The sequence below is a fragment of the Callorhinus ursinus genome, unplaced genomic scaffold (genome assembly GCF_003265705.2).
Source record: "Callorhinus ursinus isolate GAN/ISIS: 27379988/994484 unplaced genomic scaffold, GSC_fseal_2.0 scaffold20, whole genome shotgun sequence".
Taxonomy (NCBI): Eukaryota; Metazoa; Chordata; class Mammalia; order Carnivora; family Otariidae; genus Callorhinus; species Callorhinus ursinus.
Genome location: NW_027397082.1, coordinates 18,013,906 through 18,029,178, shown reverse-complemented (window position 1 = coordinate 18,029,178; position 15,273 = coordinate 18,013,906). Strand labels below are relative to the sequence as shown.

Sequence of the window (15,273 nt, the reverse complement as noted above, 5' to 3'; positions counted from 1 at the left end):
ATTTTTTCCAATGGGTCACATTCATTTCTGGCCCCTTGGCAGCCCTTTCCATTCCCCTGTTCTCCCACTGGACCGGAGGGCTAAGTAAAGAGTCAGCGTTGTTTTGGCACAAAGGCACATGCTGGTCAAAAATGGAAAGGCAGGGGGAACTCCTTTAGTCAATTTATGGAGGCCCTAGTGTGCCAGACACCACGCTGAATGCTAGGTTTCCAGCCTTTTATTCTCGGCCAGGAAAACATAGATGGGAACAAGGGGTTGGGATGGGGGAATAAAGGTCACCTTCCTTTTAGTCAGGAGGGCTTCCTAGAGCAGGAGGGCTTCCTAGAGCAGGAGGGTTTCCAGAAATTGCTTGAAGTCTAGAAGAGAAATGGTATGTGTTGCTTCGTGGGGACATAGGAGTTAAGAAGAGGGTCTGAAGGGGCAGGATTGGGGAGAAATGAGATTGGTGAGTAGTGGATGCTGGGAGCAAAGTTCATGGGACTGCTGGGGCTCCACAGGAACTGGTTGGACAGACTCTAACCCCTGAATACCAGGGCTCTAGTGTTGGACCATTTGCTGTGGGTGGGCCCTTTGCCAGGTTGTCAGGCAGGAGGAAGAGGATGATTTTCCTGTTGACAACCATCAACAAAAGCATACTGACCAAAAGCTGGCAAAATTCTTGCGCTCCCTTTTCTCACTTAATGGCTACAAAATCCCTCTAAGGCATAAAACAGAGGCTCACAAAAGGAGGGTCGCCACCTTTTTTTAAAAAGATTATTTATTTATTTATTTTTGAGAGAGAGAGAGAGAGAGAGAGAGAGAGAGAGAACACAGGCAGGGGGAGTGGGAGAAGGAGAAGCCGGCTCCCTGCAGAGCAGGGAACCTGATGCGGGGCTTGATCCCAGGACCCTGGGATCATGACCTGAGCTGAAGGCAGAGGCCTAACAACTGAGCTACCCAGGGGCCCCAGGAGGGTCCCTTAACAAAGAAGTGGAGCTAGGGGACCGGGCCCCAGGTCTCCAGGAAGCCAGGTCCCCCCCGCCCCCGATCATTGCCCCATATCATAAGTTAGGAAAACAGTAGGCCTGAAGTGTGTACTGTTTGATTGCCTGGAAAACTAACCAGGCTTACAGGCCTATTGTGAAAAGACATGGGACATCCTCACCAGGCAGGACTGAGCAAAACAAAACTTGACTTTGAGGCCCTTGGCAGGGGTAGGAAGAAGAAAGATTGTTCTGAGAGGCAGAAGAGCTGGGTTCCAGCTAGTCTGGGTCTCTTGCTTGTAGGAGTCATTAAATCTCTCTAAACCTGTTTCCTCTTCTGTAAAATGGGAATAACAGCACCTGCCTCCAAGGGATGATGTGAGGACTCAACAAGATAATGGATGCAGAGTGCTTAACACAGTACAGGGCACCTAGTGAGAGCTCAGTACTCCTTTTATTTTATTATTCTTATTTTTAATTCGAGGAGGTTGGGCTGCATGGTAGCTCTCTCAGGGCCTGGCACCTGTGGCCTGAGCCCTGGTGCCCACACATTAAGCTGGGGCTCTCCACTCTTGAGGGGCTCCCAATCCAGCATCAAGGAGTCCCAGGTTGTGCCACTGTCATCTCCTCATCCGCCTAGCTATGCATCTAGTCAGACCACATGGCTCATAAGAAGGTGCTGTGCTCTCTTCATTCTGCCAGTTAATACTAAGGAAGGCCCGGGAGAGAGAGGGGAGCGCTTTGAAAGTCTTTTTTTTTTTTTTTTTAAAGATTTTATTTATTTATTTGAGAGAGAATGAGAGATAGAGAGCACGAGAGGGAAGAGGGTCAGAGGGTCAGAGGGAGAAGCAGACTCCCTGCTGAGCAGGGAGCCCGATGTGGGACTCGATCCCGGGACTCCAGGCTCATGACCTGAGCCGAAGGCAGTCGCTTAACCAACTGAGCCACCCAGGCGCCCATCGCTTTGAAAGTCTTATTGATTTGAGCAGAAATTGCCTTTAAGCACCTACAGAGGTGAAAGAGAGGAGGTGAGCCGTCAGGAATCCAGGCCACTGCTCTCTTCTTGCCAGCGTCCACATTTTCCTTTCGGTCCCTAAGGGTGTGCGCCCATGACAAATATGGCTGCGGCAGCCTCGGGCGCGGGCACCTGCCGGGGCGCGGTCCCGGGAGCCGCGCGGAGCCAATCGCCGGCTGGGGGTGGAGGGAGAGGCTGGGGAAGCCGCCGGCGGGGAGCGCGCAGGCGCACTGACTCGCACCTGGCTCCAGGCAGCCGCAGGATTAGGCTTCGCCTGCCACTGTATCGGTGAGGGGCTGGTCAGCGGCCCGGGCGCGGGGGCAGGAGCGGGCCGGACTGGGGGCCAATCAGACACAAAGGACGGACCCGAGGGGGACAGGAATGCTGTCGGCTCTGGGAGTCCTGGTGGCTGTCTGCGGGGGGTCCTTGAGGTGATCAGGTTGTGGGTTGGGAGAGCCCTTGGGTCCGGATGGGAGAAGCTTGGGCTCAAGGGGTGAGGGTGGAATTCTTGCCGAAGGGCTCCCTGGGGGGCTGGGGTCGCGGGATGTCTCAGGCCGGGATCCATTTCATTAACATGATGGCCCTTAACCCTGGTGGCGTAGTAGAACCACTTGGGGAGCTTTAAAAGAACACCGACCCTGGGCCCCACCCCCCGAAAATTCCGATTAATTGGTCAGGAGTGAGGCCCGGGCCTCGGTATTGAGCAACTCCTCAGGTGATTTTAATGTACAGACGGGTTGAAGAACCACATGTTTCAGCGCCAGCTATTGAGTAAAGAGCTCCTGGGTTAGCCCCAGACTCCTCAGTGGCTTGGGAGGGGCGGGTGGTCCCAGAGTGAAGTCGCTGACCCTCCAGTGCTGTGGGGGAGGGAGAGGGGGAAGGTCCCTCCCCCAGGAAGGTGAAGGTTCCATTTCCAGCGTGAGGAGGAGGATAGGCCTATTATTATTTGGAATGGAGAGTCCCCCCCCCCCCGCCCCGCCTCCGCCAACACACCGCCCACGCCAGGGGAGGCGCTCTTGCCAGGACTGGAAGCTGCTGTGGGGAGGGAGACTGGGCAGGGAGACGAGCAAGGCGGCTGTGAAACAGGAAAGGCAGCAGACAGTTCAGAGGTCAGCTGCTTGTTGAGAAAAGGACACACCTAATATTTGTGCAGGGTCTTACACCTTTCAATTTCATTTGATACTCCTGAGGACCGGTAGAGATTGGAATTGTTTTCTCCTGCTTCACAGATGTAGGAATAAACTCAGCTAGTTAGTAGTGATAATGTTCAGACTTGACTCAGGGCCCCCAACTCCAAATTATGCTTATTAGTAGCTTTTTCTCTCTGCACTAAACTTCACATACAAGCGCTAGTACTTTTTTTTTTTTAGATTTTATTTATAGCTGCTAGTCCTTTTGAAGGGAATCAACATCCACCCTCCTGATGCCCCTCACTCTAGGGGTCCAGTCTGGCATTCTTGGTTTCCTCCACCAAATCCACCAGCCCGCAGCCGCTATAGTTTGGTTCAGAAATCAGGGAGATGCTACTGTTTCCATCCTTTCTAGTTCATCTTCCAGAAGCCTGATGGGTCAAGAAGAGAGAGTTTTTATGCCAGGGGATTCTTTCCAAACAGATCTGGTTCTGTCACCTCACCATCCCCCCAGTGCCCCCCATCCCATTGTCCTCAGGATAGAATCTTGTGTGTGATTTACAAAACCCTTCCTGATCTTTCTACCTCCTTGCCCTGAGCTCTCTTTCCATATTGTATCTGCTTTCCTTAGCACATGGTACAAGCTTAATAAATGTGACCTTTTGTTACCACTCTTCCTCTTTGTGCACCTGTTGCCTGCTGTACATGTTTTATTCAGCAGGGCACATCAAGGTTCCCCTGGTTGCCTCTTTCTGAGTCCCACAGCCAAGCAGAGCTGAGGGGCACAGTGGAGGATTTGGGGGTGGCAATCCTAGGGCTGCTACTCTTCCCTAGTTCTGGGGATACCCATATTGGCCTTTTAGGGACAAATTGACTCAGCAGGCATTAATTGAGCACCTACTGTGTGGTGAAGGAGCCTGGTGGAAGCAGGGAGTAGAAAACTGGGGTCTGACCTGGTGCTGCTCTTAACAGAGCTTGGGTGCTGGAGGGTAAGGGAGGCATTTGGACCCGGATAAAGGAGCCAAGGGACCTGAGAGGGGAGAGAACACCTGCCTAGGTGTACTCAGGCTTGTGCCACTGAACTGAGCCTTGAATCAGCAGGATTTGATAAGATGGTGGTGGGGTTAGGCATAGTGACATGAGAAATGCTGAGATATTTTAGTCAAAAACACCGGTTCTGAATCTTTGCTCCAGCCCCTAATAGCTCTGTGATTTATTTAACCTTCAGAGCCTTGGTTTCTTCGTTTATAAAATGAGATGGAAATAGTAACAAGAGTTGTAAGGATTCTTGATGGATGTAAAAGCCAGACATACCCAGATGCCTGAGAAATGATATGTAGTTACATCTATTTTAAGTGGAAGGAACAGCATGAACAAAGGTGTGGAGGTGGCATTTAAAAGAGAATTTGAGGGATGGCAGGATATACCAGGCAGCAAGAGGCATCAGTGTTGGGTGCTGGAGAGACCACTTCATCATGGCTTTGACAGAAGGGGACACTGACTGAAACCCTTTAAAGATCACAAAACCAAACTTGAGAGACACGAAAAAGAATAACAGTAGCTACTCTTCGTTGAGGATCTCCTATGTGCCAGGCACTGTGCTTGGGGCTTTATGTACCTTTTGTGTTTCAGTCCTGCAGCAATCCAAGAGGTTGGCATCATCCCCACTTTATACATGAAGAGACCAAGGCCCAGGGAGAAGGAAAGGCTGGCTCAAAGCCACATAACTGGGACCATCCCAGCACGAGAGCGGGGTGACCTCTAGCAGGCTGTCCTGCCAGGTGCCAAGGTGGGGGTGGAGTTGGCTGGGTTACAGGGTATTTCACCCGGGTTATGCAACTAGGTTGGTGTGGGTTCTAAGCTGTTCCTCCCCTGGAGAGGCAGGGTTGCTGTTTTTTGCTGGGGCGTATTGAGGGTGGGAGGGTGAGTAGGGGAAGGCATTTCCTGAGGGAGGAGCGGAATCTGGAAGAGTGTGACCCTGCACACTCCTCCCCCAGCCCCCTCTCCTGGGCAGAGGCTCACCTGGACAGGTCACTCTGCCTCTGGCCCTGGCTTGTGGTGGGGGCTTGTATCTGGCTCTCCTGAACTGTGCATGTGTTCCTGCTACTTGTAGACTCTCCTCTTTTGACTTAGCCTCGGGTGCCCTGTCTTGTCTCTCAAATTCCCTTACCGTGGGAAGAGGCCGGATTACCAGGATATTCCCCTGCTCCTACTCCAATCTTTTAATAGTGAGCCCAAGAAGAAGCCCGTTTCTGAACATCTTTCATGTAACAGTGCTCTGGGCTCCTGGGCATTAGTTTAGTCCTCCCTGCATTCCTTTAAAGGATGGGCATTATTATTCCCATTCTACAGGTGAAGAAACCAAGGCTCAGGCAGGTTAAGTGATTTGCCTGAGGTTACATTCGTAGTAGGAAGTGCAGGTGGGATTTAAACCCAGCCTCTCCTGATGGCAAAAGTCACACCCTTCCCATGTCCCCGCCCTCTGAGGTTTTCTGCTATTACCTCAGCACCGGTGCAGGGAGCCAGCTGGTAGAGGCTGGGGACTTGCCTGCAGGGCTCACCTTCTCCAGCAACCAGGAAAGGTCACTGGACATCTGGGTGGGGGCCTGGGACACTTCACTCCCTTTGGACAAAGGCTTTGGAAGTGAGGTGGTGGCACGGGTGGGGGGTCTGAAAGGCCCTGGGGAATCTGAGAAAGTGAGCGGGGTTAAGGATAGCAACAGAGGTATACGTTGTGCTTTACAGCCCCAAAGCACCTTTAGATTAATACTCACCCCATCCTTGTGTGGTGGGTTTGGAGGGTCTGAGAGGCTCAACAGCAGTAATCTCTGAAGTTTGAGTGTCCACTACACTTAGGTGCTAAGTGCTTGAGAGTATTTTCCCCTTGACTGCTAACAATAGTCTTAGGAAGGTTGGTGCCATATCGCAGATCAAGAAACAGACATAGAGAGGTTAAGCAAATTCCCCCAGTTCACACAGGTAGGAAATGGTACAGGCAGGACTTAGAAGGCCCCCAGTTGTGTTTTCTTTCCACTATGTTCCTTAGAAAGTGCCAGGGAAACTTTTAGGGTGATGGATATGTTCATGATCTTCACCGTGGTGATGGTTTCCCAGGTGCATGTATATGTTAAAACTGATCAGACAGTACACTTTGAATATATGCAGATCATTGTGTGTCTGCTATACCTCAATAAAGCTATGGGGGAAAAAAAGTATTTCCCACCAAATGTTCCTTCAGGGGCTCAAGGGCTCCAGGGAGAGGCTAGCTGTCCATCCTCCTGCTTTGGGGCAAGGTAGGATCACTGTAGCCTGGGAGAGATTCTCACAGACTTAGCGGCTGGTTTCGGGTTTTCTAGCTGCTTCTCCTTCCCTCATTCCCTAGCACTAGGCATAGACTGGCACCAGGTTGGATCTCTTGAGTGAATTGTCCTCATTTTCCAATGAGCCTGAGAGATCCCACTGAGATTCCCTTCTTTCCCCCCCTCTCAGGGCCTGTTTTTCTACCAGAGAGTGGCCGTGTCCAGCCCACCCTCCCCGAGGGAGATGGAGGGCAAAGATGCAGGCTCTGCCCTGAGAAACCCCACAGTCAGGTTGTTGTGGGGGCAGGCAGGAGAGCCTGTGGTACGGTGGCAGGAGGCAGCAGTGAGGGGCTGGAGAGAGTCTGGACACAGTGCTGGCTCCTGAAGGATGGCGAGATGGGAGGCCATTTCTGGCAGGGGCACTACCAAGGACAAAGGCCTGGCCAGAGGAGAGGTTGGCTTGAAGACCTAGGGGAGGCTGGGCTGGAAGACCTAGGGGAGGCTGGGCTGGACAGAGGCCCTGGAGGGTTGGGCACAGAGCAGGAGCTATAGTGGGTCATGGGGCAAGGACATGTCCTGGGGGTCAACTGCTGTTGGACTTGGGCTGAAGTTGGCTCTCCAGGGCCTGACCATGATAGGAAGCAGAAGTTTCAGCTGTGTGTGTCTGTGTGTGCGTGTGTGTGTGCATGCGTGCACACCAACATGTAGATCACGTCCATGGGCAGGCTTGGGTCACAAGGACTCAGAGAGGAACAGCCCCCGAGGATATGTGTAAGTTTCCTAGGGCTGCTGGAAGAGATTACTGCAAACTGGGTGGCTTAAAACAACAAACTTTATTCACTCACGGTCTGAAACAACTCCAGATGGTCACGCTCCCTCCAGAGGCTCTAGGGAGGAATTCTTCCTTGCTTCCTCCTAGCTTACTGGTGGTTGCCTGCAGTCCTTGGCATTTCTTGGCTTGTAGCTGCATCATTCCAATTTCTGCTTTTGTCCTCACATGGCCACCTTCCTTCTGTGTGTGTCTGTCTCTGCGTATAAATTTCCCTCTCCCTGTAAGGGCCCACCCGAATTCACTTTGATCTCATCTTAACGTGTACATCTGCCCAGATCCTGTTTCCAAATAAGGTCACACTTACAGTTACTGGGGCATAGGGCTTGAGCATATTTTTTTTCTGGAGATACGATTTAACACACAACAGGGAATTTGAGAAAAGGAAATCCTCATAGCTTCCCTCTGGGGGTCAGGCAAGCACACACAGGGTTATTTTTCTGAAAAGAAAACGGCATCTTTGAATCTAAAAAGAGAGACAGGCAGGCTTAATGCCTCACTGCCTAAACTGTGGTCATGGCCCCGTGGTCACCACCTGGGCGCCCTTTTGAGAGCGCTGAATCCTAACTACTAGACCACCAGGGAAGGGCGCCCTTTCGGAAATGCAGAATCTGGTTCCTCCCAGACCTCCTGAGTCAAAATCTGCATTCTGATGACATGCCCACGTAACTTGAAAGCACATTCCAGTTTGAGAAGGCCTGCCCTAAAAATGATCTGACTTTTATTTCCTTCCCTCTCATAGTCGGTCTGTCCTTCCAGCCTCTGTGTATAAGTTAGCCCGGCTGGGAGCTAGGCACCCACACTGTGCTTTGTGCTCTCTTTTCACGTAACATGTTCTTGAGTTTCTCTTCTGTGTGTTAAGGTGGGCCACAGGCTTGCTTCTTCTGGAGAGCATCGGCCTTGCTGAGACTGCCCCTTTGTTTCGTTCTTGGGCCGTGTCCGACTTTTTGCTGTTTATTACTGTTGCTGCCATGAATGTCTCTGTACATGTTCCTTTGGGGTTCGTTTCTTGAGGTGGAATTTCCAGAATCAAAATGCATGAGTGGTTGTGGACTCTATCACTCTTATATACCTATGGAACCTGACATCATAGCAACTTTCTTTGCTCTACCCAACAGTGCGTAGGAACCTGGTTTAGAAGGTCAAGTGGCAGAAAAGGCTTTAGAACCAGACAGACCAGGGATCAAATCTCCTACTTTTTTGCTGTATAACATTGGGCAAATTACTTAACATCTTTGAGCTTGGGATTGCTCTCTTTTCACAAGGTAATAGTGCTATAAATTTTGTAGGGATTTTATAAAGATAATCATGACACCACCACCATCCATTTATTGAGCACTTTCCGTGAGTTACCTCACTTGATCCTTACATTCCTCTGCGGGGTAGGCATGATCATCCCTTTTTTCCATTTACAGAAGAGGAAACTGAGGCTTGGGTTAAGTAGCTTGCCGAGGTTATAGGGGCATTGTATGCCCACGCCCACAGTTGGCATGTCCAGATGGTTAAGGTTTTTGTGATAAGATAGTGTGGATGAAAGAAGATACTGAGCACACTGCTCTAGCACACGACCTGGCTTAGCACTCGTTGGATGCCTGCCTTCTTTTCCCATGCCTTTATCAGTTTTCTTGGGTTATTCTCAGATAGTGGTATCCAGTCCAGCACTGTTTCAGTTGTATGTCATTGATGATTCCCTAGCTTCGTTTTGCGTACAAACTTTGTCCCAGTGGAAATGAGGTTTTTTTTTTTTTTAAGATTTATTCATTTGAGAGAGAGTGCACAAACAGGGGGGTGGAGGGGAGGGGAGAGGGGGAAGCAGACTTCCCACTGAGCAGGGAGCCTGACGTGGGTCTCAATCCCAGGACCCTGAGATCATGACCTGAGCCAAAGGCAGATGCTCAACCGACTGAGCCACCCAGGTGCCCCCAGAAATGAGTTTTTATTTTTATTTTTTTAATATTTTATTTATTTGACACAGAGAGAGGCACAGCGAGAGCAGGAACACAAGCAGGGGAAGTGCGAGAGGGAGAAGCAGGCTTCCCGCTGAGCAAGGAGCCTGATGCGGGGCTTGATCACAGGACCCTGGGATCATGACCTGAGCTGAAGGCAGACGCTGAACGACTGAGTGACCCAGCCGCCCCAGAAATCAGTTTTTAAATGATTCAGAGGTCTGGGGTTAGGAGCAGAGCTGGCTCTGATCCCTGCAGCTAACTGGCTACTTCTTCCCTAGGGACAAGGATGGCCAGACTGCTCTTGGATGTGAGCACTCCTCGGTGCTCCTGGGGCTGACGCCGAGCTGGCAGCCATGGGGCTGGGCAGGCTCCAGGCCTGGATGCTGCGCCTTCCTACGGCTGTGGTTTATGGCTCCCTGGCTCTCTTCATCTCTATCCTGCATAATGTGTTCCTACTTTACTATGTGGACACCTTTGTCTCAGTGTACAAGATCAACAAAGCTGCCTTCTGGGTTGGAGAGGTAGGCCAGCACTGCGGGGGAGCTGGGCAGGTTGCACGGGTGGGTCCCACCTAGTCCGGAGCAGGGGCAGGCCAGGTTGCCCACCGTGATTCGGCAAGAAAAGCTGGAGCTGGAGGTGTTGATGACTCCTCCTTCTGGCCACTGTCTGATGAGCCTGGCATGGTTCTAGATATTCACATATATGATAAAATATATTCACGTACATTAATTTATCAGCTGGATAAATTTGTCCTGGATGGGTGGGAGTTTGATGGGGCAGTGGCTGGTGGAGTGAGTTTTAGCAGAGGGACTGCCCTGAGCAAAGGTTTGCAGTCAGGAAAGCTGGGCTCATCTTTGAGGGGTGGCGAACAGGCTGGGTAGGGAAAACTCTGGAGAGGAGGCTGCCTGGAGCCCACCTGCCCCATTTCCCTCTGCCCACAGACGGTGTTTCTCCTCTGGAACAGCCTCAACGACCCCCTCTTCGGCTGGCTGAGTGACCGTCAGTTCCTCAGCTCCCAGCCCCGGTTTGTGTCCTGGGGATGGCTCACAATGGGTCCCGTCCCACCCCACCCCTCCCCAGGGGTGCCTGTGTTTGGGGTGGGGAGAGAAAGGGAGACCATTTCAGCTTTTGGCCAGGCTCCCTCCCTTCTCAAGGTCAGGCAGGTGGGAGAAGTGGCCTTGATTAACTGTTGCCTTGCTCACCTGGGGAGAGATTCACCCCAACTTGGTTTGTCAGGTCCTCAGAACTGGGAGCTGTACAGCAGACCCTCTCTGCTGCTTCTGGCAGATTCCTTGACCCCATCCCTGCTTGGGCCCAACACTGCCCCCAACCCTGAGAAATAGGTATCCCACCACCCTTTGCCCATCAGCCTTGGCAGGCTGGCAAGGGAGCGGACGAGAGCGTATACTCCCTGGTGAGTTGTGCTTCCTAAGTGAAAGGCTGAGGACGCGGGGCTCAGTGGTCTCACTCTGCTGTGAGTCCCATATTCTAGGCCTCTGTCCTTCCTTCGGGGCCTGGGCAGAGGGGGAACTGGGGCTTGCCCAGTTGGTAAAAGCCGCTCCCACCTTTCCTCCTGTCCTTGGCAGGTCGGGCGCTGGGCTCTCCTCGAGGGCCGTGGTGCTGGCACGGGTGCGGGCCCTGGGCTGGCACGGGCCGCTGCTGGCGCTGTCGTTCCTGGCATTCTGGGTGCCCTGGGCACCAGCTGGTCTGCAGTTCTTGCTGTGCCTCTGCCTCTATGATGGCTTCCTGACGCTCGTGGACCTGCACCATCATGCCTTGCTGGCTGACCTGGCCCTCTCTGCCCACGACCGTACCCACCTCAACTTCTACTGCTCCCTCTTCAGTGCGGCTGGCTCCCTCTCTGTCTTTGCCTCCTATGCCTTCTGGAACAAGGAAGACTTCTCTTCCTTCCGCGCCTTCTGTGTGGCCCTGGCCACCGGCTCTGGGCTGGGCTTTATGGGGGCTGCACGGCTGCTTGGGCGGCAGGTTGAGGCGGCTGGCAGGGAGCCTGAGTGCCCAGCCCTGGCTGTGAATGGCGGGTGAGTGGCCTGGCCCAGCTCTCCGGGTTTCCCCCAGCATGGAGTCCCCTGGCCGATGGGCGGCTGCCCTGGGGTGGTGGATGGCTCTGGCCCAGCCCTAGGCTATCAGTGACTCCCCTCTGCCCTGTAGCCTGTGTGGAGAGGAGCTGCTTACCGGCTGCCAGGACGCAGATAGCATCACTTTGAGCCAGTACCTCCAGCAGCTCGCACGCCACCGGAACTTCCTGTGGTTCGTGGGCATGGACCTGGTGCAGGTATGGGAGCAGCACCCCCGCCCCCGATGGCCAGGATGTGCCTCACTCAGGGGAACAGGCTCCTTAAAAGCTGGGCCTCATGTGAGCACTGCTGGGTGATTTGCTAGCGGGAACACAGGTTGGGTAGTTGGGAGAGCTGGATTCTAGCACCATCAGAACTCCTCACTCCCTGTGTGATCTTAGGCAGGTCTCTCGGGGCAGCTGTGTCTTCACCTGCAAAGGGAGGCTATGAAAAAGAGGTGCCCTTTGGGAACTTTGTGACAATCTTTTTAAAACACTAAATGCTGTGCCTAAAACACATGTAGTATGTGAGCTTGCCAAGTTCAGAAATAGATGGTGTTTATATCATCAAGCTTGTTTTACTAGTGTTTTCAATTAAAGAGAGGAAAACTTAATCATTCAATTTGACGATTTTATCCTTCCTTCTACCTTTTAGCAAAATTAGATAAGCAACAGGAATTTGGTGTTGGGTGTTATTCTGGCATGTTCCGTGTGGAGGGACGTGGGGTTAAAGTCTGCTCTTGCTCCCGCCGCTCCCCGGTTGGCTTCCGGCCTGCTCCCAGCTGCCCTCCAGCCCAGCAGCCTCCTCATTGCCCCTGTTGGGTTGCAGGTCTTTCACTGCCACTTCAACAGCAACTTCTTCCCCCTCTTCCTGGAGCATCTGTTGTCAGACCACATCTCCCTCTCCACGGGCTCCTTTCTGCTGGGTGAGTGGGTGCTGCAGGCAGCCGCCCAGCTGCAGGCACAGCTCCCTCCCCAGCCGGGCCCTGTTGCCAGGGGTGGGGGTGGGGGGGGAGCTGCGGCGGGGGGCAGGGGGGTTACGCTGCTTCGCTTCGGGCTTGCCCCTCCAGCCTCAGCTGTGCTGTGGGAGGAAGGGGTGAGAGCCCACTGCACTGTGAGGAGGGTAGGGCTGCTCTCCTGGTGGTCTCCATGATGGTGCCCCCAGAGGTGAGGCGGCACAGTGGCCGGTTCACAGCAGGGCTGACGGGGCTGTCGGGCTTGGCTGTGCGTCTTGACTCTTATTTACTGTGTGGCCTTGGTTGTGTTTTCTTTAATCTCTTTGGGCCTCCGTTTATCACCCGAAAGGTAGGGATAATAACAGGACTGATCCTAAAGGGTGGTGAGGATGAAATGACAGGATGTGAAGCTCATAGCACAGAGCCTGGCACGTCGTGAGTGTGCAATCCCTGTCACGCCGTTGGTTGGTGTGGAGAGCTGTGGAAGCTGTGGCAGTGCCCCCTCACAAGGCTGCCCCCTTCTGTCCAGGCATCTCCTATGTGGCCCCCCACCTCAACAACCTCTACTTCCTGCCCTTGTGCCGGCGCTGGGGCGTCTACGCCGTGGTGCGGGGGCTCTTCCTGCTCAAGCTGGGCCTGAGCCTGCTCATGCTGTTGGCCGGCCCCGACCGCCCTGGCCTCCTCTGCCTCTTCATTGCCAGGTATGCGCTGCCCTCCCTCACCCCCGCACCTCTGCTCCACCCCTTCACTCTTGCCCCCTCTCTCTTCGCTGGCAGCAACCGTGTCTTCACGGAGGGCACCTGTAAGCTGTTGACTTTGGTGGTGACTGACCTGGTGGATGAGGACCTGGTGCTGAACCACCGCAAGCAGGCGGCCTCGGCTCTTCTCTTTGGCATGGTGGCCCTGGTGACCAAGCCAGGCCAGACCTTTGCTCCGCTGCTGGGCACCTGGCTGCTGTGCTTCTACACAGGTGAGGGCCTGGGGGCTGGCACCGGGCTCCTGAGGCTCCGGGGGTCAAAGCTACAAGCTGGATCCAGTAAGTGGGAGAGAATGGCAACTGGCCAGCAGAGGCTGTTCCTGGGCCCCACCTCCTCTGCCTCTTCCCACGTGGGCGGAGGAACTGAGTCTCCAATTCTTCCCGTCTTTCAGTGGTTCGTTCGTTCATTCATTCATTCATTCAACAAACGTGTATAGAATACTTTCATTGCCAGGAGCTGCTCCAGGTCCCTTTAGGGAGGTAACAATGGTTTTGCCATCGTGGAACTTATATTCTAGTTAGAGGGATGGGTGGGGTTGGCAATAAAGAGCCGAACAAGAAAATAGCAATGGTAGTGGGAAGAGCGATGGTAAAATAGGCAGTGTGACTGAGAAGCTACTTAGTGTGTGTGGTCCAGGAAGGCCTCTCTGAGGAGATGACACCCAGGATGTGGACTGGATGGCAAGAATCTGGTCTCGAAAGATCTCAGTGAATTCCAGACAGGATCGGGGCGGGGGGGCAAGTACAGAGCCCCAAGGTATCAGGAGTGGCTAGGAGATGAGGCTGGGGCAGCAGAGGGCTCTGTCCATTAGGGCAGGGTTTGGATTTTATTCTCAGTGTGGAGAGAAACTATTGCAAGGGTTTTAAGCAGGGCAGTGACATGGTCTGATCTGGGTTTTTCAGTTCACCCTGATTGCTGTATGGAGAATGGGCTGTGGGGAGGCTGTGGCAGAAGCCATGGAAGCTTGAGCAGGTGGAGCCAGGGGGACTGGAAAAGTGTCTGGGTGTGGCATGTGTTCTGGAATTCGGGGGAGGGGAAGGACTGGCTGCTGGGGAGTGGTGAGGTTAACCGAAGAATCCAGGAAGACTTTGAGTCTATGGTGTGGATAGTGGTGCCAGTCACCCAGAAGGGAAGCACAGGGGAGAAGCAAGTTTGGAGAAGGAAGTGAGTTGTGGTTTAGAAATGTATGCATGTCGTTTGAGATGTGGCACTGCGGACCTTGGAGGAGACCAGGGCTGACCCTGTTCTTTCTGCATGCTCTCTCACCCTAGGTCATGATCTCTTCCAGCAGCCCCCACTGACCCCTGTGGGGAGTGCCCAGCCCTGGCCAGAGCCCCCGGCCCCAGCCCCAGCCCAGGCCCCAACACTCCGCCAGGGCTGCTTCTACCTGCTGGTGCTGGTGCCCATCACCTGTGCTCTGCTGCAGCTGTTCACTTGGTCCCAGTTCACACTGCACGGGAGACGCCTGCACATGGTCAAAGCCCAGCGCCAGAACCTATCACGGGCCCAAACCCTGGATGTTAAGATGGTGTGAGAGGCAGGTACAGCAAGGCCACCCTGCCGAGGACACTGTCGCAGCCCTGGGGCAGGAGCCGCTTCTGCCAGCCCCCCGTCCTGCTCCTCTGCCTCCCTGGGGCACAGCCTGGAGGACAGATGGCAGAGTGTGAGCTTCAGGGGCTGAGCCGGGAGCATCACTGCGGTCTAAGTTCAGCTTGGCTGTCTGGCCCAGCTGGGGCAGGGGCTGGGCTGTATGTGCTCAGGGATCTGCTTCCCTGCCGTGGGGCAGGAGGAAGAAGAGGACCAAGACGGGGTGGGGCTGCCCTGTGATCACATGGGGGTGCTGCAGGGCATGAAGGCCTGTCCCACCACCTGCTTGGGGCCGGTGCTGTGTATGGGCTCAGAAGCCACTTTCACCCACTCAGGGGAAGCTGTGAGTCCCACCGCCCCCTCCCTCCACATTTCCAGTGGTTTCTCTGACCTCTCTGCTTCAGTTGTGCCTAAAGTATTGTGCCCCAGCTGCTGCAGGGCTCCCCCACCCCCACCTGACCTCTCAAAGAGGTTCATGTCATCACAGACTGATTAAAGTCAGTTATTTCTGTTCCCGTTCTGGAGGTCTGTGCTATGTGTAGAAGTGGTGGGTTGGCGGGGTTGGGGAACAGGATTCCTCACTTAATAGGAAAAGCACCCTGAGAACATTCTTCTGCAGATGAATTGGTGGGGGTGGGGGGTCACCCTCATCAGAGTCACTGAGGTAGCAGGGAGGGCGTGCAGACCAGTGGCTGGCTGCATGGGCATTTGTGA

At 53.8% G+C, this 15,273-nt stretch overlaps 1 protein-coding gene across 3 annotated transcripts; it reads left to right on the top strand.

Annotated features, from left to right (window-relative positions):
* Positions 1-2,153: 2,153 nt before the first annotated feature.
* On the top strand, positions 2,154-15,072 carry MFSD13A (major facilitator superfamily domain containing 13A). 3 transcript variants are annotated; one of them, XM_025880390.2, is made up of 9 exons: positions 2,154-2,265; positions 9,463-9,705; positions 10,126-10,208; positions 10,771-11,223; positions 11,354-11,477; positions 12,088-12,184; positions 12,744-12,915; positions 12,991-13,184; positions 14,244-15,072. In XM_025880390.2, the coding sequence occupies exons 2-9, from the start codon at positions 9,538-9,540 to the stop codon at positions 14,504-14,506; spliced, it is 1,554 nt and encodes a 517-aa protein (XP_025736175.1). In that variant the 5' UTR covers positions 2,154-2,265; positions 9,463-9,537; the 3' UTR covers positions 14,507-15,072. The 3 variants fall into 3 exon arrangements, with proteins under 3 accessions (XP_025736175.1, XP_025736173.1, XP_025736174.1); XM_025880388.2 differs by having other exon boundaries at positions 12,744-13,184; XM_025880389.2 differs by lacking the exon at positions 2,154-2,265 and adding an exon at positions 2,275-2,408 and having other exon boundaries at positions 12,744-13,184.
* The last annotated feature ends 201 nt before the right edge of the window (positions 15,073-15,273 follow it).

Excerpts from the sequence above, each read along its gene's own strand:
- MFSD13A (XM_025880388.2), top strand. The coding sequence starts at position 9,538 with ATGGGGCTGGGCAGGCTCCAGGCCTGGATGCTGCGCCTTCCTACGGCT. Across the intron at positions 11,224-11,353 it reads GCCCTGGCTGTGAATGGCGG|CCTGTGTGGAGAGGAGCTGC; the intron begins GTGAGTGGCCTG and ends TCTGCCCTGTAG. Across the intron at positions 13,185-14,243 it reads GCTGCTGTGCTTCTACACAG|GTCATGATCTCTTCCAGCAG; the intron begins GTGAGGGCCTGG and ends CTCTCACCCTAG.